The 25,413-nt window shown below is 36.7% G+C and overlaps 1 protein-coding gene across 2 annotated transcripts; it reads right to left on the bottom strand.

Moving 5' to 3' along the window:
- Window positions 1-2,813: 2,813 nt before the first annotated feature.
- On the bottom strand, window positions 2,814-8,630 carry ITM2A (integral membrane protein 2A). 2 transcript variants are annotated; one of them, XM_004777087.3, is made up of 6 exons: window positions 8,354-8,630; window positions 4,652-4,783; window positions 4,179-4,376; window positions 3,600-3,710; window positions 3,210-3,360; window positions 2,814-3,058 (listed from the first exon to the last, which is right to left on the bottom strand). In XM_004777087.3, exons 1-6 carry the CDS (start codon window positions 8,465-8,467, stop codon window positions 2,970-2,972), a joined length of 795 nt encoding a protein of 264 aa, XP_004777144.1. In that variant the 5' UTR covers window positions 8,468-8,630; the 3' UTR covers window positions 2,814-2,969. The 2 variants fall into 2 exon arrangements, with proteins under 2 accessions (XP_004777144.1, XP_004777145.1); XM_004777088.3 differs by having other exon boundaries at window positions 8,357-8,629.
- Window positions 8,631-25,413: the final 16,783 nt, after the last annotated feature.

Raw genomic sequence — 25,413 nt, 5'->3', positions numbered from 1 at the left:
TGTGATATATATATACAATGGAATACTATGCAGCCATCAAAAGAAATGAAATCTTGCCATTTGAGATGACATGGATGGAACTAGAGGGTATTATACTTAGCGAAATAACTCAATCAAAGAAAGACAACTATGGTATGATCTCCCTGATGTGAGGAAGTGGAGATGCAATATGGGGAGTTTGGGGGGTAGGAAAAGAAAAAATGAAACAAGATGGGATCAGGAGGGAGACAAACCATAAAAGACTCAATCTCAAAAAACAGACTGAGGGTTGCTGGGGGGAGGGGGGACAGGAGAGGGTGGTGGGGGTATGAATATTGGGGAGGGTATGTGCTATGATGAGTGCTATGAAATGTGTAGATTTCACAGACCTGTACCCCTGGGGATAAAAATACATTAAATGCTTATTAAAATAAATAAATAAAAATGTATCTCTTTTTTCCCTGGCAATTCACAGACCTGTACCCCTGGGGATAAAAATACATTATATGTTTATTAAAATAAATAAATAAATATGTATCTCTTTTTTCCCAATTCTTACTTATTTGTAAAACAGGAAATGGTGTCTAATTTTATCAATTTCCTTCTAAATATTCTCAAGCTTTATACAGCACCAGTTCTTAAATTTTCCTGCTGTTTTTATTTTCTAAATTTTCATCTTTTTTCCATTTTTAAAGTTTTCTGTTATTTTATTCTAAATTCTTGAAGTTATATATTTAATGGTTTTTTTTTAAGAGTATTTAGGGTGGCATCTTCATGGCTTAGTTGGCTAAATGTCCACCTCTTGATTACAGCTCAGGTAGTGATCTCAGGTTTGTGAGATTGAGGCCTGTGTCAGGCTCCATGCCCAGCTCTCTCTCTCTCCCTTTCCCCTCTCCCTCTGTGCTCTCTCCCTCTCTAAAAAAAAGTAGTATTTATTGTAATAGATTAGACTGGATAGAGCTTTAGCTACTAACATGAATTATCACTACTAGCAGGTGATCAATAATATCAGAAACAAGTTTTAACCTAATACAAGAGAAAGAGGTGTAAAATTTTGCCCCTCTTTGTGTGGAGTTTATTCTCTTAAACAAGTGAGTACAAATCATAGCCCATGATGTTATTAGAAGGCATCAACATTTTTTTAAGATTTTATTTATTTGACAGAGGGAGAAATCACAAGTAGGCAGAGAGGCATGCAGGCAGAGAGGGGGAAGCAGGCTCCCTGCTGAGCAGAGAGCCTGATGTGGGACTCAATCCTAGGACCCCGAAACCATGACCTGAGCCAAAGGCAGAGGAGGCTTAACTCACTGAGCCACCCAGGCAGAAGTCATCAACATTTTATCCAAGGTTAATTCTTAGTGACCTTTTATAATTGTATAAATGGTTGCATATTTTTATGAAAAAAAAAAACACATTAAAAAGTTTGAAATTGCTATGAGCCTGAAAGCTTTTAAGAAATAGTTTAATTTACCTGTATACCAATTATGAGGAATTTATAAGAAATAGATATAATATCAAAAGAAGAATAAAATATGAGATTACAAAATAGAAATGTGTGGAAGTAGGAGTAAGTGCAGAGCTAAATTCATAATTTTTTCTATTTCAGGTACACCAAAGCTAAATAAGTAATTTTAATTGTTTGCATTAAGTGAGAAACAATGGTTGAATATGGTAATAGGGTTGTAGAATTCATACAACCTAAATTTCTCAACACTTACACAGCTTTATGGATTTCACAATATAGATATTAGTGAGACAGAATCACTGCATTTTTAGAAATGACTACTTTATGAAATGCTTTTTATTCATTCATTCATTTATTTATTTATTTTAAAGATTTTATTTATTTATTTGACAGACAGAGATCACAAGTAGACAGAGAGGCAGGCAGAGAGAGAGAGAGGGAAGCAGGCTCCCTGCTGAGCAGAGAGCCCGATGCGGGGCTCGATCCCAGGACCCTGAGATCATGACCTGAGCCGAAGGCAGGGCTTAACCCACTGAGCCACCCAGGGGCCCCTGAAATGTTTTTTACATGTAAATCAAATCTATTATAGAGCACCTAACAGAAATGCAAAGATAATTTCTAAATTCAGGAAAGTTGTATAAAATGAAAAATAAAACAAAACTTAGCAATGTTAAGAGATCTGATATGTTTTGCACAAATCATTCAGAAATAATTTTAAATATATATATTTATTTATTTTTAAAGATTTTATTTTATTTTTATTATTTTTTTTAAAAGATTTTATTTATTTATTTGACAGAGAGAAATCACAAGTAGATGGAGAGGCAGGCAGAGAGAGAGAGAGAGGGAAGCAGGCTCCCTGCTGAGCAGAGAGCCCGATGCGGGACTCGATCCCAGGACCCTGAGATCATGACCTGAGCCGAAGGCAGCGGCTTAACGCACTGAGCCACCCAGGCGCCCTTAAAGATTTTATTTATTTATTTGACAGAGAGAGAGATCACAAGCAGGCAGGGAGGCAGACAGAGAGAAGAGGAAGCAGGTTCTCTGCAGAGCAGAGAGCCTGATGTGGGGCTCGATCCCAGGACACTGGGATCACAACCTGAGCCGAAGGCAGAGGCTATAACACACTGAGCCACCCAGGTGCCCCAATTTTAAATATTTTAAACTTAAAACATGTTTTACCATATGACTGAGTGAAGAGCTTACTTAAAAACACACACAAAGGATGGAATTTATTGTCAGGATATAAGCTGGCCTATTCATGCTACTTTCAGAAGCCTAAACCCTATGAATTAAAAAGAAAAACACAGAATCATTTAATTTCAATTTCAAATAATCAATGTCAATTAAACTAAACACTGACAAGAACTTGCAGTGGTTAGTAGTTTTTATTTCCCTCTTTTTTTGGTATAAGCAGTAGAGTATATGCATAAGTAAATATGAGTATCCTACACACTTTAATGTTGAAGTCATATTGCAAATCTCTGACTTCTTATTACTAAGGATACTCTTTTTCTGTTGCCTCTCACTCTTGACAGATCTTGGTCTCAACGATAAATTCATTGGGGAAGTGTCTAATCTTCCAACACTTATCAATGGCACGTTTATTGAAACCTGTGAGAAAATGCACAAAGAATTGACTTTTTAACTTTTTATTTAAATGAAAACATACCTAGATTTCTTCTCTACTTTCCCCCTATACTCCACCTATACTCTCCTTCACTTTCCCAATAACACAGGTTGAAGGAAAGGTTATATTGCCTACCCAGTAAGAGGTCTCTTCTACGAAGGCGGAAGGACTTGCGATTGTTGCAAAGTTGGTAAATAAAGATGCCAAGGTTACTAACATCACGAATCTTCTCCACAGCAACCAGGTCTTCATGAACAACATAAGTGTGAGGCAAGTATTTGCCACTCTAAAGTTTGTTTAAAAAGATTAAAATAAAAACTTCTTAAAAACACCATTTAAATCCTTACCTATAGCAGTTATAGTTGTTTTTTTTAATAGACTTTATTTTTTAGAGCAGATTTAGGTTACAGCATAGTTTTTATTTTAAAATTATTCCAATAAAATGGAATGTTTGGCTCAAATAATTATTGTTTTTAAATGAGGAAGCAAATGCTTAAATAAAAATTTGACATCCAAAATACATACTGCCAGTTTGCCGAAGAACTCCATCAGATTCTTTGGAGGCAGAACGATAGAGGTATTGAGGGGCATCAGATAGCAGTTCCCCAGCAGCAAGTCCAAGTAAGCAGTCATGCCCTGTTGGGAAGGGGGAAAAGTTAACTAAGGTGTAAAGAATATCAACTCTGCCGATTCTAACTACCATTAAAACAAGCAGCTATATCCTTTTAATACCTGCTAAGGTATTTTCAATAGCAAAAGTGAGGGCAGGGCGCCTAGGTGGCTCAGTGGGTTAAGCCGCTGCCTTTGGCTCAGGTCATGATCTCAGGGTCCTGGGATCGAGTCCCGCATCGGGCTCTCTGCTCAGCAGAGAGCCTGCTTCCCTTCCTCTCTCTCTCTGCCTGCCTCTCTGCTTACTTGTGATCTCTCTCTCTGTCAAATAAATAAATAAAATCTTAAAAAAAAAACAAGAACAAAAAAAAAATCTTCAATAGCAAAAGTGAAAAAGGCTTTGCTGCAAAAAGATGAACATTTATGAACAGATTTAATGCTCGCCAATGAATTAAGAAAAAAAATCAAGAAAACCTTTAAAAATGAGAAACTCACTTTTTCAAAGTCATGAATAACTGCTGCAGGATCACTGTCAGAGAAACTGGGGACAGGCACATCAATGATTGCAACATTGTCATCCTCTCGAATGTCAGCCTCCTCGGTCACAGGCATAAGGTAGGGCTCTGCTCCTAGAAGGGAATTTGCAGGGTCCTCAGAATCAAAGAAGCACATCTCTCCATGGTAGATGGTACTCTAAAAGACAAAAAGGGAGAATTAAAACCTTTTAATACTTACTATGGTCACATTTGAATCATTTCTCACACTCACATCAATTCATTTTACTGTTTGTCAAGCTTAGAATTTCTGATAAAAGTTATCACCATGAAGGGAAGTTTTATAAATTGAATGAAAATTTGAAAACTTGTCCTAAATATTCATTTCTGTGGTGACACCACCGATTTCCTTAAGTTGCCACTAAATATATAGCAATTAGTAATCCAAATTACAAGAACTGTAATTATTATTACCTTGGGCATGAAGTACTTGTAAATGCAGGCCCCACCAACAATAAGTCCTGCCAAGATGAATGAAAGGCCTAAGAGAGTAAGCATGCATCTCCCAGAGGAGCCCTCTTTTTCCTGGGTGGCACCTTGGAGCTCCTGTTTATTAAAAAGCAAAACCAAAGACAAAAACCAGATTGCACTTTTAGACACATAGTTGCTTTGTGTACAATTTACTTTCTTGAAACACAAGACATTCTTAAAAGATGTTAAATCATCCTAGGTTAAAATATTTCAAGATAATTTCTGATATTTAATAGATGTGAAAAATTGCCAATTGTATTTACTTTCCTTCTGGCATTTACAAACCCAATTGCAGACAGGAGGTTTTTTTTTTTTTTTCAAATACACACTTTTAGAATCAGCTGAAAATCACCGTTCATTTATGCAATAAATTATATTCTTTATTCTTTGTTGATTTGGGAACTTTTACAGTGATATAGTCACTAACTTTCTGGACTATAATTATGTTGCTTTACTATTTTTTGTAAATCAAATTTTGCCAACTTAAAGGTGATTAGTGTCCTTTGATTTATTAAATGATTTTCAAAAAGCTGGTTTTTATTGTTTTATCTTAAAAATTCTGTAAGGCAGGTATACATCATTTTCCCTTATTTCAGAAATTAAAATATTGGAGGCATGATATATTTCATAATGTTCTTAATATTAATGAGAATTTAACCTTTCTAACATCACCCACTGTTCTTTAGTTGTCTACTGCATGAATGAAATAATGTTTTCTAAGTTCAGGGTAAAACATAAGTGACTCTTAATCTCACAAAACAAACTGAGGGTTGCTGGGGGGAGGGGGTTTGGGAGAAGGGGGTGGGATTATGGACATTGGGGAGGGTATGTGCTTGGGTGAGTGCTGTGAAGTGTGTAAACCCGGTGATTCACAGACCTGTACCCCTGGGGATAAAAATATATGTTTATAAAAAATAAAAAATTAAAAAAAAAAGAAAAAAAAACACTAGAACTTACAGTACAGCATTTGTGATAACTGGGCACAAAATGTGTGTGTGTGTAACAGCTACTGCAAAAATTCCATTAAATCCATAATTGGTTCAGGAACTGGAACAAGAAAGATCCAAAGCAAACAAGTAACTCTGTATTCTTCCTAAGGCAATGGTCCAAGGGACACTCCAATCCCATTCTTGTATTTCACGGTGTTTTAAGCAGTATTATTACTGAAGAGTGGAATAAACAAAGTCATCAAGTGTAGTTTCTTGTAATCAATGAGTAAATCATTCAGAATAGTGCGAAAATAGAGTTGTTTTATTATTTCAGGCCATTAGCTCTTTTCCAGGACAGCTACTGTAATGCTTGTGGCACCTAGTTAAGTTTCAATTAATTTGGTGAAAACAAGTGCCTGTATTCTACATAGAGACAATTCTTTGATAAATTGTTTTTTGAAAAATTATCTTAATTAAAATTCAAAGAAATTTGGTATGCATATTTTCTTAGCTAAATGTATATAATTTCAAACCCTCCAATAATACTCTATAAACCTTGAAGGCTTTTCCTTGTCCCAATAGCTTTCAGAAATTATAAATTATTTTTATTAAAAAAAACTAACAAAAGATTAACATTACAAAGATAGAACTATAAATTATGATTGTGAATAACTGTAATCCAGAGCTAGATGTTTTGAAATTATATTGTAGATGATTAAATTGAGGTCCAGACAGATGAAGTTACTTGCCTGTAAGTCACAAAATGACTTAATTTTAAATACTCAAAACAATTATTTTTTCTTGTTGAGATATGAGAAGAGCTATTTACACTGAGTTTCATTTATTATTAAGCAATGTCTAAGTATTAGAGGTTCAATATAATAAAATTCCTCACCATACTAGGAATAAGGATTTTTTTCATTTGCATTTGTTAGAATTCAGAGTGGTATGGACTCTCACTTACCATAGCTAATTTCCCTCTAAACTCTATTTTAAAGTCATTGTACACAACTTCTGATATACTATTCTGTTGTGCTAGGTTTCTGATGAGCAGATTAATACATCACAATATAATGTGTCAAGTATTATTAAATCAATGTCCTGTAGTGACCAGGTCAGGATCCTGTGGGAGCTTCTCCAGCACCTAACAAAGAAATATAATCATGGTGCAAATGCTCATTTTTATTTATTCCTCATCACACCACAGGCCTGGCAGGAATACTGTTTACATATTAACTGTGTCCAACTACAAGTCAAGAAGTTTTTGGTGGTGAGAGAAAAATAAAGGGATTACTGTGTGGCTATATTTAACTACTGGCATCTAATTAGACCTTGCAAAAAATCAAGCCACGTTTCACTTACAAAGTGAATAGGACAGTTACATATTTGATCTGTCTTTTATTCAAAACCTCAACAATGCAAGGGGGTGTTACTTTTGACTTCTCAAATGTATAATACCCCAAAACAAGTTATTTTTTGCTGGGTTAAATATTTCAAAATTCTGTTACAAAAACTCTAAGCATACAAACATTTCAAATTGGTGCATAATGTTTTACTACATGGATTCTCATTTCACTAAAAGTACTTTTCAAATCTCCAGTCTGAACACAAAAGTTAAAACTTTAAAGAGAGAACAAGACAAATTAAGATAGATCTGGAAACTGACACTGTGTGGTAGAAGAAGAAAATTTGGTAAAAGAAAATGCAAATGTCCCTTTCAACATTGACATTTTACTGAGGAAAATGAGCAGTTTACAAACTTTGAAAACATGTTAGATGTTTAAAAGAAAAAGAAATTGGACTAAATAAACAGTGGCTAATATTTGGGGGGGAAACTACCTCAGTTTCTGGCAATGCTAGAAGTTTAAATTCAAGGTCAGACCCTCTTCAGATCTCCCCATGAGGGAGGCGTGTGTGTGTGGGGGGGGGGTGTATCACAAAAAGGAAGCAATAAAAGAAGAAGAAAATAAACCTCAACATTTCTTTTTATGGATGAAGAGTGTTGTCTTTAGGAAATGCCACTGTGAAAACATAACAAGGATCTTGCAGTAAGAGGGCACAGTGAACGTCCCAAACGCTAATTAAGAGCAACTTCAATTTTCACAGCTCCTTTACTGAACTCTTAAAACCGCCTATCATCAGGGAGAAATTGAAAATATACACGGGCGAACACACACACATACTGACCCCAATGTTCTGAGTCAAAGCTGTCTTTGGTCCCATACCCCACCCCCACAAACATTCCGAGATCCTAGAAAGAGTTAGATTCTCCACCAAAAGGAAAGAAGGAAGAGTTCAATCTCTTGCCCCTGTTCTCCCTGAGTGTCTGCCCCTTCCCTGTAGAGGCTGTGTGCACTCCTTGAGCTGGAAACTGAACAACGTGCCTCATTGATCCCAGCCCTTCACATGTTCCCCAGGAGAGGGTGACATCAGGTCCCAGGGGTTCTCCTCAAACTCCCTGTAACGTCGCTTGGAAATGCACCACAAGAGCTGGAAACGACGGAAAGTAGTGCAAGATACTGGGATGTTAAAGGGTGTGCGGCACTGCAAGCGGAAAGTGGCGCGACTAAATGCAACTGGGGCAACCGGTAAACCAGTTTAACAGCAGAGGGGCAGCTTTCATTTTGTCCTCTGCCACTTGCCACTTCCTCCCCGCAAACCACCCCTCCCCACCTTACGGACCCTAGCAGGCAGTCTGGGGTGAAATGAGTACTGCTACCTTGCGGGTCAAGATTTGAGCTCGGACCGTGCGGTTTACAAGAGCCTCCACGTCTTGCCGCGCCTCCTCTTTTTGCACCGCCGTGGGTGTATTGAAGGCGATTTTCACCATTGTGAATCTTTGGGCTTCCTGGTAAGGCGTGGCTCAAATGAGCTTCCCGGGCTGCACGTTGTAGAGAAATCGGGCTAGTCCTAGCAGGACCTATTTTCTCCCTCGCCTGTCTTAGGCAGCTGCAAGCCCAGGTCTGGGGATACTTATGACGCAATCCCAAGCTGGGGTTGGGGGAGGGGGATACCGTAGGAGGGCCCAGGGTGGAGCCGTGGGAGGAGCGGGAGGGGCTTCAAAAGCTTGAGTGGGGGTGGGGGTTGTCTGTGAAGGAAGAGAAGGAGAGGTGGAGCCCTGGGGCAGCTGGGGCTTGAAATGCCTCACCTGCACTCCAGGCGTGCTCCCACCCACCCTCTGCACGGTCCGATAAGAACAGGACAGGAAGGAAGCCTGCTGTATTATGTCTTTCTGCCTTTGTCCAGGACACAATAGCCCCTTCCCTGATTGTGTTTTTCCAAACATGTGCCTGGCCCCCCAAGGGGCCAGGAACTGTAACTTGGCACCAAGTCAAACTTCCTCAACTCTGCACTCACCCAGGTCCCAAAAGCACAGTCCATGACTATTCTGCACCTTTATAGTAATACCTTCCCTTTAAAGAACACTCAGAAGTTTGTTTATAGTTACTTGTTTCATTCTCTCAACATCTTGTTTTCTTTCTTGGCGTTTGTTTTGTAATTTCAATTTTCCAACCTAGAGCAATACTAAATCAGAAATATATCACTTTTGCCTCTTCAACTCCCCATTTTGCAGGTAGGACAGGATGAGACACAGAGAAAGGTGGAAAGCTCATAGTGAATCTCTGAAATAATCCAGATCCTTTCACTCTCTCAGGTCAGGGAAACCAGAGTAAATTCTCAGTCCAGACCTTGTTTCTCTTCGGCCACCAATTGTGAAATCTGCAGGGAGAAAAACAAGGGAGTGTATACCTATGCATTTAGGGGGCTGAAAGTGTGAGTGAAGATCACGAAGTTTAGCCATATGCTAACGCAACTCTAGTGGGGAAAAAAAAATCCCCAAGAGGGCTGAGTTAGAAATCATACCTGGAATATTTACATGTGCTGCTAGTGTAATCATGTTATTCCTTCATCATCAGTTGTGCCTGACACTGATAGACATTTCACTATGTGAAATTCATGCTATGGAGGTTGATAAATACAGGTGGAGTGGTAAAGAGTTTATAATTAGTCCTGCTGCTGAAGACAGTGAAGGGGTCTCTTGTGTAAAGGAAATAACACCAAAAAAAAAAAGCACAAAACAAACAAAAGAATCCCCCATTTACTCATACTTATTAAGGAGACTTGAATATGTTATCATCCCTCTGTCTAAGAAATTTCAGGTTGGAGTTTTCCTGACAGAGGTTTCCTTGACTCTAAAGCCTGTTTCTTGTCTCTATTATCTGAGCTTTGTGACGACACCCTTAATTTTCTCTGATAGGCCGCAGATGAGAAGGTAGATGGAGGAGAATAGTAGGGATCCTTGCCTTACACAGGGCCAGATGTTCACGATTACTTAGAAATGTGGGTATTGAGGAGGGCACATGCTGTGATGAGCACTCTGTGTTATATTTTACTAATGAATCAATGAACATTACACCAAAAACTAATTATGTACTATACAGTGGCTAACTGAACATAATAATAATAAAAAAAGAAATAATGGTACCTTGTGTATTTTTTGTTTTCGTTTTTGTTTTGTTGTTGTTTAATTCTTTCTTCAGGCCTGGCCATTATAATTTAACAGTTAACATTTAACTGAAACCACAGCAATTACATATTTGTCTTAAGTTTTATAGTTTTTATAGTGGGGACACTGTGCTGCGGAGTGTAATATAGCAATTCTACAAACTAGCAGAGTAGTTCAACCCACAGCCAGTGCTACTAGGAAAGTTTAAATTCCTATCTCATCTGCAGTGGCTTCACACCCAGAATTCTATTTAAGAAGATTAATCTGACAGCAAGATATATTGGGAAACCGGTTGGGAAGTACTTCTATATTCCAGGTGAGAGGTGGTAGAATACATTATGATTGCAACATCAAAAATAAAGGGATAATTTCCAAAGATGTTTAGGAACCATATTTTACAAGGTCTGGTGCAGCATCAAATAACAAGAGATAAATTAGAAAAACTAATTCTGTTTTAAATGATTGGGAATCCAGGATTGGGAAGATGGTGGCACCCTTGATAGCAATACAAACATTTGTTGAACACATCAAAAACTAGATTTTTATGCTAAGCCCATTAAATTTATTCTCATTTAATCTTTACCACAACCTGTGAAATATTAGTCTATTCCTCATTTTATTGATGAAGAAACCGAATTTCCAAGAGGTCAAGTGACTTGCTGAAGGTCAAATGCTAACTTAGGTGGTGTGCTTCCCATGTTTATAGTCTTAATCACTATGGTGTCTCACTGCTACTAAAAAAAAAAATCAGAAAATCAAAAAGGGAGCTAGCTTGAAATCGGAAAAAAATGAGCATATTCTTTAGGGAAATGAAGAATGAATCCCCTGCCCATATTGCAAACAGAGATTTCTGCCTAGGATTTTGCTCAGGACTAAAAGCACTTGAAATCCTTTTAAAATTTTGCTGGTCATATGTGGATACATGGCTACAGGCTCCTCATCCTAAAACATATTTCTCCTGAGTTTCACAGTTGTTTTTTTCTGCAGAGAAGAGGCTACTGGGAGAACTGGCCAGCCATCTGTTTTGGGATATAATTCTAGGAATTTGGCTTAATTCCTTAAAGAGCCAAGCCATGTTATATGTCTATGACTTCTCTACATACATGGCTCAGTCCTGGGAGCATAGCTAGGGCTTCTTCCACAAAGTAATAGAAAATACTCGCTTTCTGATTCTCAAAAGTGATAGATTTTTATTTCTCAACTCTAAAGTTTTCTTTGTAGGCTAGTAAGCTATGAAAATAAGAAGATGCAAGATTTTCTTAAATATAAGATTAGTTTTCATCCTCTCTTCACAACAATGTGGTCATATCTTCAAGTTTAAGAGAAAGTTGTGCCTTAACTTGAATTGAATAGCCTCAATTCAAAGCTATTTTGAATAGCTTGAGAAAAATAAATTCTCATTGGATACCAAGAACTTCTATGGACCAATGAAATATTTACAGAAAAGAAATATGCACATATATTTAAAAGTAACCAAAAACAAAAATCAATTTACTCAGGGGCAAATATATGTTTGATTGTTTTTTTTTTTAAGAGAATGCAGTTGGGGGTAAAGGGAGAGGGAAAGAGACAATCTTAAGCAGTCTCCATGCTCAGCTGGGAGACTTACCTCACAACCTTGAGATCCTGACCTGAGCCGAAATTGAGATTTGGAGAGTTAACCAATTGAGCCACCCAGGTGCCTCAGGAGGCAAATATACTCTATGGAATTATGAACTAGATGAAGTTAGGAAGAGGAAGTGATGACTGATTAACAAGAATATCCAACTAATACTATGATGAATGTGCTAAGACTGTGGGAAAAATATGATTCTGCCACCTATACAATTTCTTCCAAAGACTACTCTAAACGCAAAACTTTGAACTCCAAAATTGCATCACAAATACAGCTAGAAATCTCTCCCCAGCAATTTAAAGATAACTAATTGTTTATGTAAGAAATTGACAGAAGCCAAAAAAGTCTCCTAATAGATCAACTGATAACATAATAAATTTTCTTATGTGTGTGTTTGTTTTAATGAGCATATTCTCTTGAGACTATTTTCTCTAAATAACACTCCCACCTCAAGCATCCAAAGGAGTTTTAATTGGAACCTTCCAAAACATAACTATTATACTTTGTGTATTCATGTTGTACAGCATATGATAGTAAAGTTCTTCCCATCACACACCGCATCTTAAACTAGAACAAGACTGGCATTAATTTTATTCCTTAGTCCTTACTAGTATAATCATAATTTTTGTGTTTTATATGTATAGGGATGTTTGTGGAGTTTGTATTTCTGGCTTGTCTGCCAGTGGAAGAAGGGCAGAACTATTTCTAAAGGACAAATTAAACCCCCATGTTTCTGCAGTGACTGTCAATAATTCTTGGACTTAGTTTTGGTAAGAATGAATGAAGTAGATTTGAAGTGTATTTATAATACTATCTTGTTTTATAGCCAATTCCATGTATCTGTATCGTTTACCTCGTTCAGCCTCTAACTCACCTTTGAATCTTTAGCAATGTTTAGTCCTTTGTCTATTAAAAGAGGAACCTCAATAAAATTGTTGAGTTGAACTGAACCTGAAGTTCATAGGCAACCAGACAAATTGTAAACATGATCCAGCAAAGCAGATAGGACCTGCCCTATTGCCATACATATACTCCCTAAGATTCCCTGTGGGCTTTTCTCCTTCAGAGAGGGTTCTAATTAATGCTTATGTGAGTTCGTCTGTATGCATGTATTTTTAAAACTTGATGAAATAATACATAATACATAGTGTACCTTACCTTAGAACCCCACAGTACTGCCAGGAATCTGAAGCACAACCATCTCTTAAGGAGTAAGTATGCAGCAGAAATTTGTTCACCCATTAAGTCTTTCTTCCTCCATGGTGCTTTCTGGGAGTATCATTCTTCTCCCATTTCTGACCTCTACCAACACTAATTTCATATAAAATCTACTCTGTTGTCCCATGCCACTGTATCCAGTTGTGTTTCATCTCTGTAAGTATATATATGTTTCTAAAGGGTAAGGGCTGAGTCCCATGGTTTGTATCCCCATACTGTCTAACACGAGTGAGCAAATACCTAGTCAGTGTTCAAACAAGAATAATTGATTGTATTAGTTGTTGACAATATCTTTAAGGAGAAAGACAGGAAGTAATTGGAAAATTAAGAAGGAATTATATTGTCTGTACTTTCTTATGTCTTCAGTCGACCAATAAACAAATCTACTGTTATTTTCTTTTATGTGCCCAACTCTGTTATGTAGCACATACAGAAATATAAAGAACACTATCTTCTGTAAATACGTTTAAAACTTCCTGCAATAGAAAAGTAATAGATTTAGGGGCACCTGGGTGGCTCATTGGGTGAAAGCCTCTGCCTTCAGCTCAGATCATAATTTCAGGGTCCTGGGATTGAGCCCCACATCGGGCTCTCTGCTCAGTGGGGAGCCTGCTTCCCCCTCTCTCTCTGCCTGCTGCTCTGCTTAGTTGTGATCTCTGTTTGTCAAATAAATAAATAAAAATCTTAAGAAAAAAAAGAAAAGTAATAGATTTAATCTATATAGATTAAATTTAGTTTTACATCTCTTTCTTCATTTGATTCTATATTCATCATGGCAGAGCTTATCAACTCTGTTTGTTTGCTTGTTCTAGGATCAGTAAAGCTATTTGGAGAATGTGCATGATTTTGGCGGACCAAACAGATTTGTTAATATACCCCTCCTCCTGTATTGAAGTGAGCCTCTGGCAGGTCTCCTCCACAGAGCACACCTGCCTTAGAGCAAACAGAATGTACTGTGCTAATGACTCTGAGATTTCAAGGAAGATGCACTCCTCATCTTGATTCACCAGTAGAAGAGTCACTCACTTCTCTCATTTGGAAGAAAACAGGGAGCAGGTGAGGGTGAAAGTCAGGAGTTCTTCTCTAGGGTATTATTCTTCTCTACATGGAAGCAGGAGCACTGGGAAATACTTGTCTATTCCTAACACCTACCTCATTGGGTTTAAATTTTTTTCAACGTGATTTTTTAAAATGAAGTGTAATTGACAAATATTAATTTCAGGTGTGCAACATAATAATTCAATATTTGTATATATTGTGAAATGATCACCACAAGCCTAGTTAAATTAGACACCATACATAATTACAGATTTTTTTCTTCTGATAAGAATTTTTAAGATCTACTCTTAGTAGCTTTCAATTATGCAATACAGTATTATTAACTATAGTTACCATGCTGTCCATTACATCTCTATGACTTACTTATTTAATAACTGAAAGTTGTACCTTTGATCTCATTTAGACATTTCCCCCAACCCTACCCCCCACTGACCTCTGGCAACTACCCAATCTGTTCTCTGTACTATGATTATCTTTTTTTAAAAAATTCTGAATATAGGGGCACCTGGGTGGCTCAGTGGCTTAATCCTCTGCCTTCAGCTCTGGTCATGATCTCAGGGTCCTGGGACTGAGCCCCGCATCGGGCTCTCTGCTCGGCGGGGGCCTGCTTCCTCCTCTCTGCCTGTGTCTCTGCCTACTTGTGATCTCTGTCTGTCAAATAAATAAATAAAATCTTTTAAAAAAATTCTGCATACTAGTGAGATCATACAGCATATATCTTTCTCTGTCTGACTTATTTCCCTTAGCATAATGTTTTTGAGATCCATCCATGTCATCAAAAATAACAAGATTTTCTTTTTTTATGCCTGAATAGTATTCTTGCGTGTGCATGTGTGTGTGTCTGTGTGTAAATTCTCTTTATTCATTTATTCATCAGTGGACCCTTAGGTTGTTTCCATATCTTGGCTATTATAAATGATAGTGCAATGAACATGGGGGTACATATAACTTTTTGAGATAATATTTTCATTTTTTTCAGATACATAGCAGGGAATAGAATTGCTGGATCATATGGTAACTTTGTATTAAATTTACCAAGGAACATTCATAGTATTTTCCACAGTGGTTGCACCAATTTACATTCCCAAAAATAATGCACAAACGTTCCTTTTTCTCCACATCCTCACCAACACTTATTATCACTTGCATTTAAAAAAATATATTTATTTATTTAATGAATGAATGAATGAATTTGAAAGAGAGAGAAGAGGGATGGGGCAGAGGGAGGAAGAGAGAGAGAATATCAAGCAGACTCATTGCTGACTGAAGAGCTCGGCTTGGGCTTGATCTCAGGACCCTGAGATGATGCCCTGAAACAAAATAAAAAATTAGATGCTTTACTGACTGACCCACATAGGTGCCCTTACATTTTTTTATAATAGCCATTCTAACAGGTTTAAAGTGTTAGCTCATTGTAGTTTTAATTTATTTCCTTGATGATCAATGATTTTGAGTGTCTTTTCTTGTACGTGCTAGGCATCTCTACATCTTCCTTGGAAAAAAATTCTACTCAGAATCTCTGCACATGTTTTGAATGTATTATATTTTTGCTATTGAATTGCATGAGTTCTTAGTATATTTTGGATAATTCCTTATCAGGTAATGATTTGTAAATATTTTCTCCAATTCAGTAGGTTGACTTCTCATTTTGTTGATGGTTCCCTTTGCTGTGCAGAAGCTTTATAATTTTATATAGTCCCAGTTGTTTACTTTTGCTTTTGTTGCCATTCCTTTTGATTTCAAATCCCAAAATTTATCACCAAGATATATGTCAAGGAGTTCACTACCTGTGTTTTCTTCTAGGAGTTCCAAGGTTTCAGGTTCTTACATTCAAATCTTTAAAAATTTTTGAGTTAATTTTTTGTGTATAGTGTGACATAGTGGTCATGTTTTTGTTTTGCAGGTGACTGTCCAGTTTTTCCACCATTTTTTGAAGAGACTGTCTTTTCCCATTGTCTATCCCTGGATCTTTTATCATTAATTAATTGGCCGCATGTGTGAGTTTACTTCTGGGCTCTTTATTTTGCTTCACCCATCTGTATGTCTGTTTTTATGGCAACACCATAAGGTTTTGATTACTATACCTTTGAAATATAGTTGAAAATCAAGAAGTGTGATGCTTCCAGCTTTGTTCTCTCTCAAGATTACTGTAGTTATTCAGGCCTTTTGTGATTCTATACAAATTTTAGCTTTGTCTTTTTTTCTGTGAAAAAAATGCTATTGGAATTTTGGAAGTATCTACATTGAATATGTAGATTTCTTTGGGTAGTAGGGACATTTTAATAATATTAATTATTTTAATATATGAGCATGGAACATCTTCATTTTTTAATGTCTCCAATTTCTTTCATTGGTGTCTTTTTAAAAGTTTTTTTTTTTTAATTCCAGTTAGTTGACAAAGTTTAATATTAGTTTCTGGTGTTCCATATAGTGATTCAGCATTTCCATACAACATCTGGTGCTCATGACAGCTAGTACACTCCTTAAAACCCGCCACCTATTTAATCCATCCCTCCAGCCACCTTCCCTCTGGTAACCATCAGTCTATTCTTTATAGTCAAGTCTATTTCTTGGCTTGCCTCTCTCTATTTTCCCCCTTTTCATTAATTTTGTTTCTTAAATTCCAACTATGACAGAAAACTACCAAGTATTTATATAAAGAATACAAAAATACTAATTTAAAAGGATGCATGCACTCTGATGTTTATAGCAGTATTATCTACAATAGCTAAATTATGTAAACAGCACAAATGTCCATCAACTGAAGAATGGATAGAAGATGTGGGATGGAGATATCTATATCTATACACATATACATATACATATATATACCATACCTTATATGTGAGATATATATATATATATATATATATATGAATATTACTCAGCCATAAAAAAGAATTAAATCTAGCCATTTGCAATGACGTAGATGGAGCTAGAAATATTATGCTAAGCAAAATAAGTCAACCAGGGAAAGACAAGTATCATAAGTGTCTTATGCTTTTCAGTGTACAGGTTTTTTACTCCTTGGTAAAACTTATTCCTGGGTATTGTATTATTTTTGATGAAATTATAAATGGGACTATTTTCTTTCTCTTTTTTTCAGATTTATTTATTAGGGAGAGTGAGAGAGAGAGAAAGGGCAAGTAGGGGAAGGAGCAGAGGGAGAGAGAGAGAGAAAAACTGACATTAAGCACAGAGCCTAATGCAGGGTTTGATCTCAGGATGCTGAGATCATGACTTAAGCTAAAAACAAGTCAGATGCTTGACCAACTGAGTCATCCAGGCACCCCGGGATTATTTTCTTAGTTTTTTTTTTTTTTGATAGTTCATCTTTAGTGTATAAAAATTCAACAAATTTCTGTATATTGATTTTGTATCCTTCAACATTACTGAATTCATTTTTTTAGTTTTGACAGTTTTCTGGTGAAGTCTTTAGGTTTTTCTACATATAATAGCATGACATCTACAGGGGCCCCTGGATGGCTCAGTGAGTTAAGCCTCTGCCTTCGGCCTAGGTCATGATCTCAGGGTCTTGGGATTGAGCCCCGAGTCAGGCTCTGCTCGGCAGGGAGCCTGCTTCCCTTCCTCTCTCTCTCTGCCTGCCTCTCTACTTGTGATCTCTCTGTCAAATAAATAAATAAAATCTTTTAAAAAAATATGACCTTTACAAATAATGACTATTTTATTTTTTCCTTTCCAATTTGGATTCCTTTATTTCTTTTTCTCACCTAATTGCTTAGTTAGGATACTCTATACTACATTGATTAAAGGTGGCATGCATGAACACCCTTTCAACTCTTTCTGACAAATGAAGAAATTGATATTCTGGTTTTGTGAGGTAAACAGAATTGGGTGTCCTGTAACTAGAAGAAAGAAGAAGATTCACTGTAAGATAGGCAACAAATAATACTTCCATACTTCTTTTTCAAAGGAAAAAAATGTATAAGCACTGTTATTCTGTGAAATCCTATTAAGTTTTATTGGCAGATTACTGCAACCTTGGGACTCTTCAAAGCAGAGAAACTATTCATAAAACCTTCTTTTAGACTTCAGCTTTAGATATTTCTATTTTAGGTATATATAAACCACTAATTGTAATGAAACTTATTTTAATCAACCTGAAATAGCCAACGAGCATTAGTACTTCCTTGTTTACAAATACAGCTACAAGAAATACAGGTTTCAGTAGAAAACTGAGGGAATACAGCTGTGTTGGGCTTCAGAAAAATTGTCCAAATAACTTTTCAGACTTGAGTTTCCACTAATTTTTGTCATACAAAATATCTACATTAGGTTCTGTAGCTGTCCGTTTTTACAAGTGGCATTTTCTTCAAGAAAGAGAAAAGGGAGTAGAAAATATATTTGTGGAAATAATAGCTGAAAACTTCCCCAATCTGGGGAAGGAAACAGACTGCCAGACCCACAAGGCTCAGAGAACTCCAAACAAAATTAAAAAAAGGAGGCCAAAACCAAAGCATTGTAATTAATTTGTAAAAGATAGTGATGAAGAAATAATCTGAAAAACAAGATGAAAAATCCTATCATTCAAAATAGGAGGGATAAGTTGTTTCCCAGACAAATATAAGCTAAAGGAGAAAATGACCACTAAGCCAGCCCTGTATAAAATATTAAGGGGAACATTAATATTAATATAATAATAGAATGACATATTATTAATATAATTATATAAATTAATTAATAATATAAAAATAATATAAATTAATATAATATAAATTATAATTGCATAATCATATAATTAATCACATATATAAATAATTATAAATTATATATCCTTATTGATATATTATATATGATAAATTATCTTTATATATTACATATTATCATTATATATCATTATTATATATTACAAATTATATATTATTACTTATATCATAATATATTATATTATATATTATCATATATATTAATATAACATATATAATATATGATAATATATAATATACATTAATATATTATATATAATTATATATAATATATATTATAATATATAATATATAATTTGCAATGTATATTATATATTACATAATATTATATTATATATCATAATATATTAAATATAAATTTATATTGAAATATATTAGTAATAAATATATATGAAATATAAACAGAAAATGAAAAAGGAAGCAATGGCTTTGAATGACACACTGGATCAGATAGTATAATTATAAGGTATACTTGGAACATTCCATCCTAAAACAGAAGAATACACGTTCTTCTCAAGGGCACATGAGTCATTCTCCAGAATAGATCACATACTGGGTTACAAATCAGACCTCAGCAAATACAAAAAGACTGAGATCACACCATGCATGTTTTCTGATAACAACACTACAAAATGTGAAGTCAACCACAACAAAAAATTTGGAAAGACCACGAATAAATAGAGCTACTAAACAAATGAACACACTACTAAACAATGAGTGGGTCAACTGGGAAATAAAGGTAGAAATTTAAAAAAAATATGGAAACAAATGAAAATGTGAACACAATGGCCCCCAAATCTTTGGGATGCAGCAAAAGTGGTCTTAAGAGGGAAGTATATAGCAATACAGGCCTACCTCAAGAAGCAAAAAATATCTCAAACAACCTAACCTTACACCTAAAGCAGCTAGAAAAATAGCAACAAACAAAGCTGAAAGCCAGCAAAAGGAAAAATAATAAGGATTAGCACAGAAATAAATAATATACAAACTATACAAAAGTTAGAACAGGCCAATGAAACCAGGAGCTCAGTCCTTGAAAAATTAATAAAATTGATAACCCCCATGTCCAGACTTAGCAAATGTAACAGGACCCAAATAAATAAAAATCACAAATGAAAGAGGAGAAATAAAATCAACACAAGAAAAGTAAAAACAATTATAAGAGAATATTGTGGAAAACTATATGCGACAAATTGGACAACTTAGAAGAAATGGATAAATTCCTAGAAACTTTAACTACCAAACTGAAACAGGAAGAAATAAAAAACTTGAACAGAACAATAACTAACAGAGAAATGGAATCACTATTTGAAAAACTCCAAACAGGAAAAATTCTAGGTCCAGGTGTCTTTACAGGTGAGTTCTATCAAAAATTTAAAGAACAGTTAATATTCTTTTCCAACTATTCAAAAAATAAAAATAAAAAAGAAAGGAAGGAAGGAAGGAATAAAATGAAGGAAAATTCCAAAAAAGAAAGAAAGAAAGAAAGAAAATAAATGAAGGAAAATTCCAAATGCATTCTATAAGGTCAGCATCACACTGTTACCAAAACCAGAAAAAAATACTCCACTGAAAAAGAAAACTACAGACCGATAACCCTGATGAACATGGGTGCAAAAATTCATTTGGATAAAAATTGTATCCGAAAAGAATCATTCACCATGATGAAGTGAGATTTATTCCTAGGTTGCAAGTCTGCAAGTGTGGTTCAATATTTGCAAATCGATTAATATGATATACCACATAAACAAACAAAAAAAGGAAGAATAAAAAGAGCCATATTGATCCTTTCAATAGACGCAAGAAGAGCATTAGGCAAAGTTCAACATCCATTCATGATAAAGACCCTTAGCAAAATAGGTATAGATGGAACAAACCTCAACGTGATAAAGGTTATATATGAAAAAGCCAGAGCTATTATCATCCTCAGTGGGGAAAAACAGAGCTTTTCCTCTATAGTTAGGAAAACGACAGAGATGTCCACTCACAACACTGTTATTTAACATAGTACTAGAAGACCTGGCCTCAGCAATCAGACAGCAAAAAGAAAGAAAAGTCATCCACATTGGTAAGGAAGAGCTAAAATTTTCACTATTTTCAGATGACCACATATTGCATATACAAAATCCAAAAGACACTACAAAAAAAAATGCTAGAATGGATTCACAAATTCAGTAAAGGGCAGGATTGAAAATCAACATAGAGAAATCTGTGGCATTTCTATATATCAATAATGAAGAAGCAGAAAGAGAAATCAAGGAAACAATCCCATCTATACTTGCATCAAAAACCATAAGATAGCTAGGAATACACCTAACCAAATAGGTAAAAGACTTAAACTCTGAAAACCATAAACTACTGACGAAAGAAACTGAAGATGACACAAAGAAATGGAAAACTATCCCCTGCTCATGGATTATAAGAACAAATATTATTAAAATGTCTATACTACCCAAAGCAGTCTACATATTTAATGCAATCCTTATCAAAACACCACCTGCATAATTCACAGAGCTAGAACAAACAATTCTAAAATTTGTATGCAACGACAAAAGTCCCCAGATAGTCAAAGTGACCTTGAAAAAAAAAAAAAAGCAAAGCTGGAGGCTGTCGCTCTCGCCAGCAAGAACGACTCGGAGACTCACGTAGCAGTGAACCTTTTTTATTAATCGCTTTTTCTTTCCTCCTTCTCTAACCCCGGGTGCATGGGTTTTTATGCAGGCAGTGTTAACCAATCAGAATGCAGTGCTCATGCACCTCCCGCGTGAGTGGACCTAAATGAACAGCCAATCATATTCAGTCCCTTACAGCTCTTATAGTAGGCCTCCTGTACTGGCTCCCGACATCTCCCCCTTTTTTATTTATTTATAATGGCTGAGATCGTGCCTGTCTTAGGTTGCCAATCCTCAGCACACATGCTTACCTGTCATCGGGTACTCTCCCTGGTCGAAGAGCCCCTGTCTTAGGTTGCTATGGTGTGGGATCAGTCTTACCCATCTTTGACTACTGATCTAGCATACTTAGCCATATCTGGGGGGAGGTACCAGCCTCAAGAGCCATCATGGCTTGAACCATGAGGTGTTGTTATCGTTGATTGCGACGGACACAGCCACACACCCAACGTAACATTAGTATGTTAGCTGTGATTAAGAGAACAGCCATGGCACCAAGTCCGGCCCACTATTTGAGGAACGAAACAGATTGCTGTAACATTTTTTTTACCACTCACTAACAGGTGCAATAGTTACTTTGGTAGAATTTATAATATAATTTGAGCTCGTAATTGCCTAGTTAAATTTTGAAATTGACGGTTCCAGGTACCATTAAGCATTCTTCCCAATTGTCGAGACAGATTGGCCGCTACTGACAAGTTATTGTAAGCTATGGGAGTAACACAAAGTCCCGCCATATTATGTATACATCCTGTTGAGATTATAGATTCTAAGACATCTATTTGTTCCTGTACTAGATCAACTCTTTGATTTACAATAAGGATCCCAGCATGCAAATGTCCGTTAATTTGTTCTTGCATAGCCAATGCTTCAGCGACCATTCCTGTGACGTTGTTGAGTACAGCTGCTGTCTGTACCGAGGTTGTCAACGCTACCGCGGCAGCAGTAGCAGTGGCGGCGGATGCTGCAATAGCCGCAATGATGGCTGCTGTTATTCCAAAGTCTCGTTTATGTCGAAGCAGCACCGGCAGGTTGTCGGGGTTCACCTGTACTGGCATTGGGATATACGTCGGGATCTTGGCTATTACTGCCGAGTCTCCCACCGTGGTGTTCCAACACTCTGATAGCAGACAATTCTGGGACTCACAAGAGAGACTAGATGACTTGTTAATAGTAGAAGCATTAAATACTATGAAGAGAAAGGGAGCTCTAACACAGACGGGCGTTGGTGAGTAACTTATGTGCTTAGCTGAGGTGCAATTGCAAGTAACATTTGTTTCAAATCGAGAGCCTACGTGATAGTTGTACGTACAGTTACGCCATGTAGACCCATTAATAAAGTGAAGGCTTTCCAAGCCTGTACATGCCTGTGCAGCGTTGCAGAGCAGCCACCTATCTAGAAGGTGAGCTGACGCGCCTTGCGCCGGGTCTTGGTAGGTATAATTATAGCCAAAAAAGGTGGAGTTAGAGTAAGTGGGGATTTTAGGACTGAATGAGAATCCTGTTCCCACCCAAACTCCTGAGAGGCTACTATGGCAGCCACTCGTGCGGTGCAGCTCGCACAATAGCAGGCCTTGGTGCAGCAAGGTTTATACGGAGGAGGCCCCTCGTAAGTTGGCGCTGTTGGGGCTGGGCGTGTGGGCATAGGATCTAAGTTATCTACCACTTCCGTCTTTGTTTGTAACTGTGCCATAGCTCCTTCTTTCGCTTTTAATTTCAGCTGCGCCATAACTTCCCCCTGCATTTTGAGCTGCGCCATAGCCTTCTTTAGCTTTTCCTCCTTTTTTGCAAGCTCCTTTTGCATCTTGCTCACCTTTTGGCTTTTGGGCGATTTCCCTCCTCTGCTCCTTTCATCATCGCTCAAGCTAGATCCCTCACTGTCTGAGTGTCCATTTGAGCTTTCACTCTCAGAGCTAGTGTCCTTCAAGGAGCCTTTACAAGATTCCTCTTTCACTTGTTCTAAGATCTCCCCTCCCAGTTGCACCGCCTGGCGTATGGGCTTTCGCCGGGATTGCAAACAAACTTTCACTAAAGACCAAACAGCCAGGGTTCCCCGCGTAGTGCGCGGATCGCGTCTAAGGTCTTCTCCTAAATGCTCCCACTGAGGGATGTTTAATATCCCTTCCTCCAAAAACCAGGGAGCCGTTTGTCCCACTTCTCTCAAAAACAAACGAGCTGTTTTATTTTTTAAAGGAGTACCAATTGCTTTAAGGATATCAGAAAGCAGCCCCAGCATTTTATGTGTGGCCATCTCGTTTCCCATACCGGAAAGCTTTACTCTCGTCCTTATCCTAGGAACTTTGCAGCCATCTCGTTTCCCATCCCAGAAAGCTTTACTACGCTCGTCCTCGACTTGAGGAACTTTCCCTGTCACTAGACAGAAATAGGTGCACTCTTTACCTGATTGTCGCCGACTCCGTGCGTCTCTCACGATGAGATTCCCGGGTTTCGGCACCACTTGTCGCTCTCGCCAGCAAGAACGACTCGGAGACTCACGTAGCGGCGAACCTTTTTTAATATTCGCTTTTTCTTTCCTCCTTCTCTAACCCCGGGTGCATGGGTTTTTATGCAGGCAGTGTTAACCAATCAGAATGCAGTGCTCATGCACCTCCCGCGTGAGTGGACCTAAATGAACAGCCAATCATATTCAGTCCCTTACAGCTCTTATAGTAGGCCTCCTGTACTGGCTCCCGACAGGAGGCATCACAATTCTGGACTTCAAGTTGTAGTATAAAGCTTTAGTTATCGAGACATTATGGTACTGATACAGAAATAGACACATAGATAAGTAGAATGGAATGGAAAACCCATAAATTAATCCAGAACTATATGGTCAATAAATCTTCAAAAAGGCAGGAAAAAATATCCAATTGGGAAAAAACAGTCTTTAATAAATGGTGTTGTTACAATTAGAAAGCAGCATGCAAAAGAATGAAACTGGACCACTTTCTTATACCATATTTTATATATATATATATATATATATATATATATCCTTTTATATATATAAATAAAATAAAAAGAATAATATTTTGTCATTTTCAATGATGTCGATGGAGCTAAAGCATATTAGGTTAAGCAAAATCAGTCAAAGAAAGACAAATACCATATTATTTCACTCATATGTGGAATTTAAGAAGTAGAACAAATGATCATGAGGGGGAAAGAGAGGCAAACTGAGAAACAAACTGTTAATTATAGGGAATAGTCTGATGGTTGCCAGAGCAGAGGTGGGTGGGAGGATGGGTTTAATAGGTGATGGGGATTAAGGAGTACACTTGTGGTGAGCACCAGCTGTTGTATTTAAGTAATGAGTCAATAAATTGTACACCTGAAGCTAATATTACATTGTATGTTAACTAACTATAATTTAAATAAAGACTCAAAAAATTATTTTAAAGTGCTGTTTTCTTAAATTATTTTATAAAAGTTTTTAACAGTGTGAAATTTCAATCAGGTTTTTCTTTGTTTTCTTTTGTCTTTTCATTGAAAAAAGAACTAGTGCTTTATTAACAGCAACTAAAATTAAAACAACAAAATGCTCCATTTGGCTTCAAATTTGTTTTTGAAAGTAGCAACATATGGGATGCCTGGGTGGCTCAGTGTTAAGTGTTTGCCTTCAGCTCAGGTGATGATCCCAAGAGAGTCCCACAATGGCTCCTTGCTCAGCAGGGAGCTTGCTTCTCCTTCGGCCTGCAGCTCCCCTTGCTTGTGCTCTCTCTCTCTCTGACAAACAAAGTCTTTTTAAAAAAGTAACAACATTTCAACTATCTTACAGATACTGTTGGTAACAGCTCTTGCTTTATTTCATTTTATAGCCCAGAAAAAAAAATTCTCTTACTAGTAGCTCAAATAAATTAGCCTAATGTGAGATATCCTTCCTTGACCCTAGGAGAAGTAAAGTGGGAAAAAAGGTTGAGTAAAAAGGAATACATTGAGGACCAAAACCCTTAATGGCTCAGATTGCCTTGTCTAAGA

Source organism: Mustela putorius, unplaced genomic scaffold (assembly GCF_011764305.1).
Source record: "Mustela putorius furo isolate JIRA1106 unplaced genomic scaffold, ASM1176430v1.1 tig00003862_pilon_pilon_pilon, whole genome shotgun sequence".
NCBI lineage: Eukaryota > Metazoa > Chordata > Mammalia > Carnivora > Mustelidae > Mustela > Mustela putorius.
The sequence above is the reverse complement of the archived record's forward strand: the minus strand, read 5'-3'. Positions and strand labels throughout refer to the sequence as shown.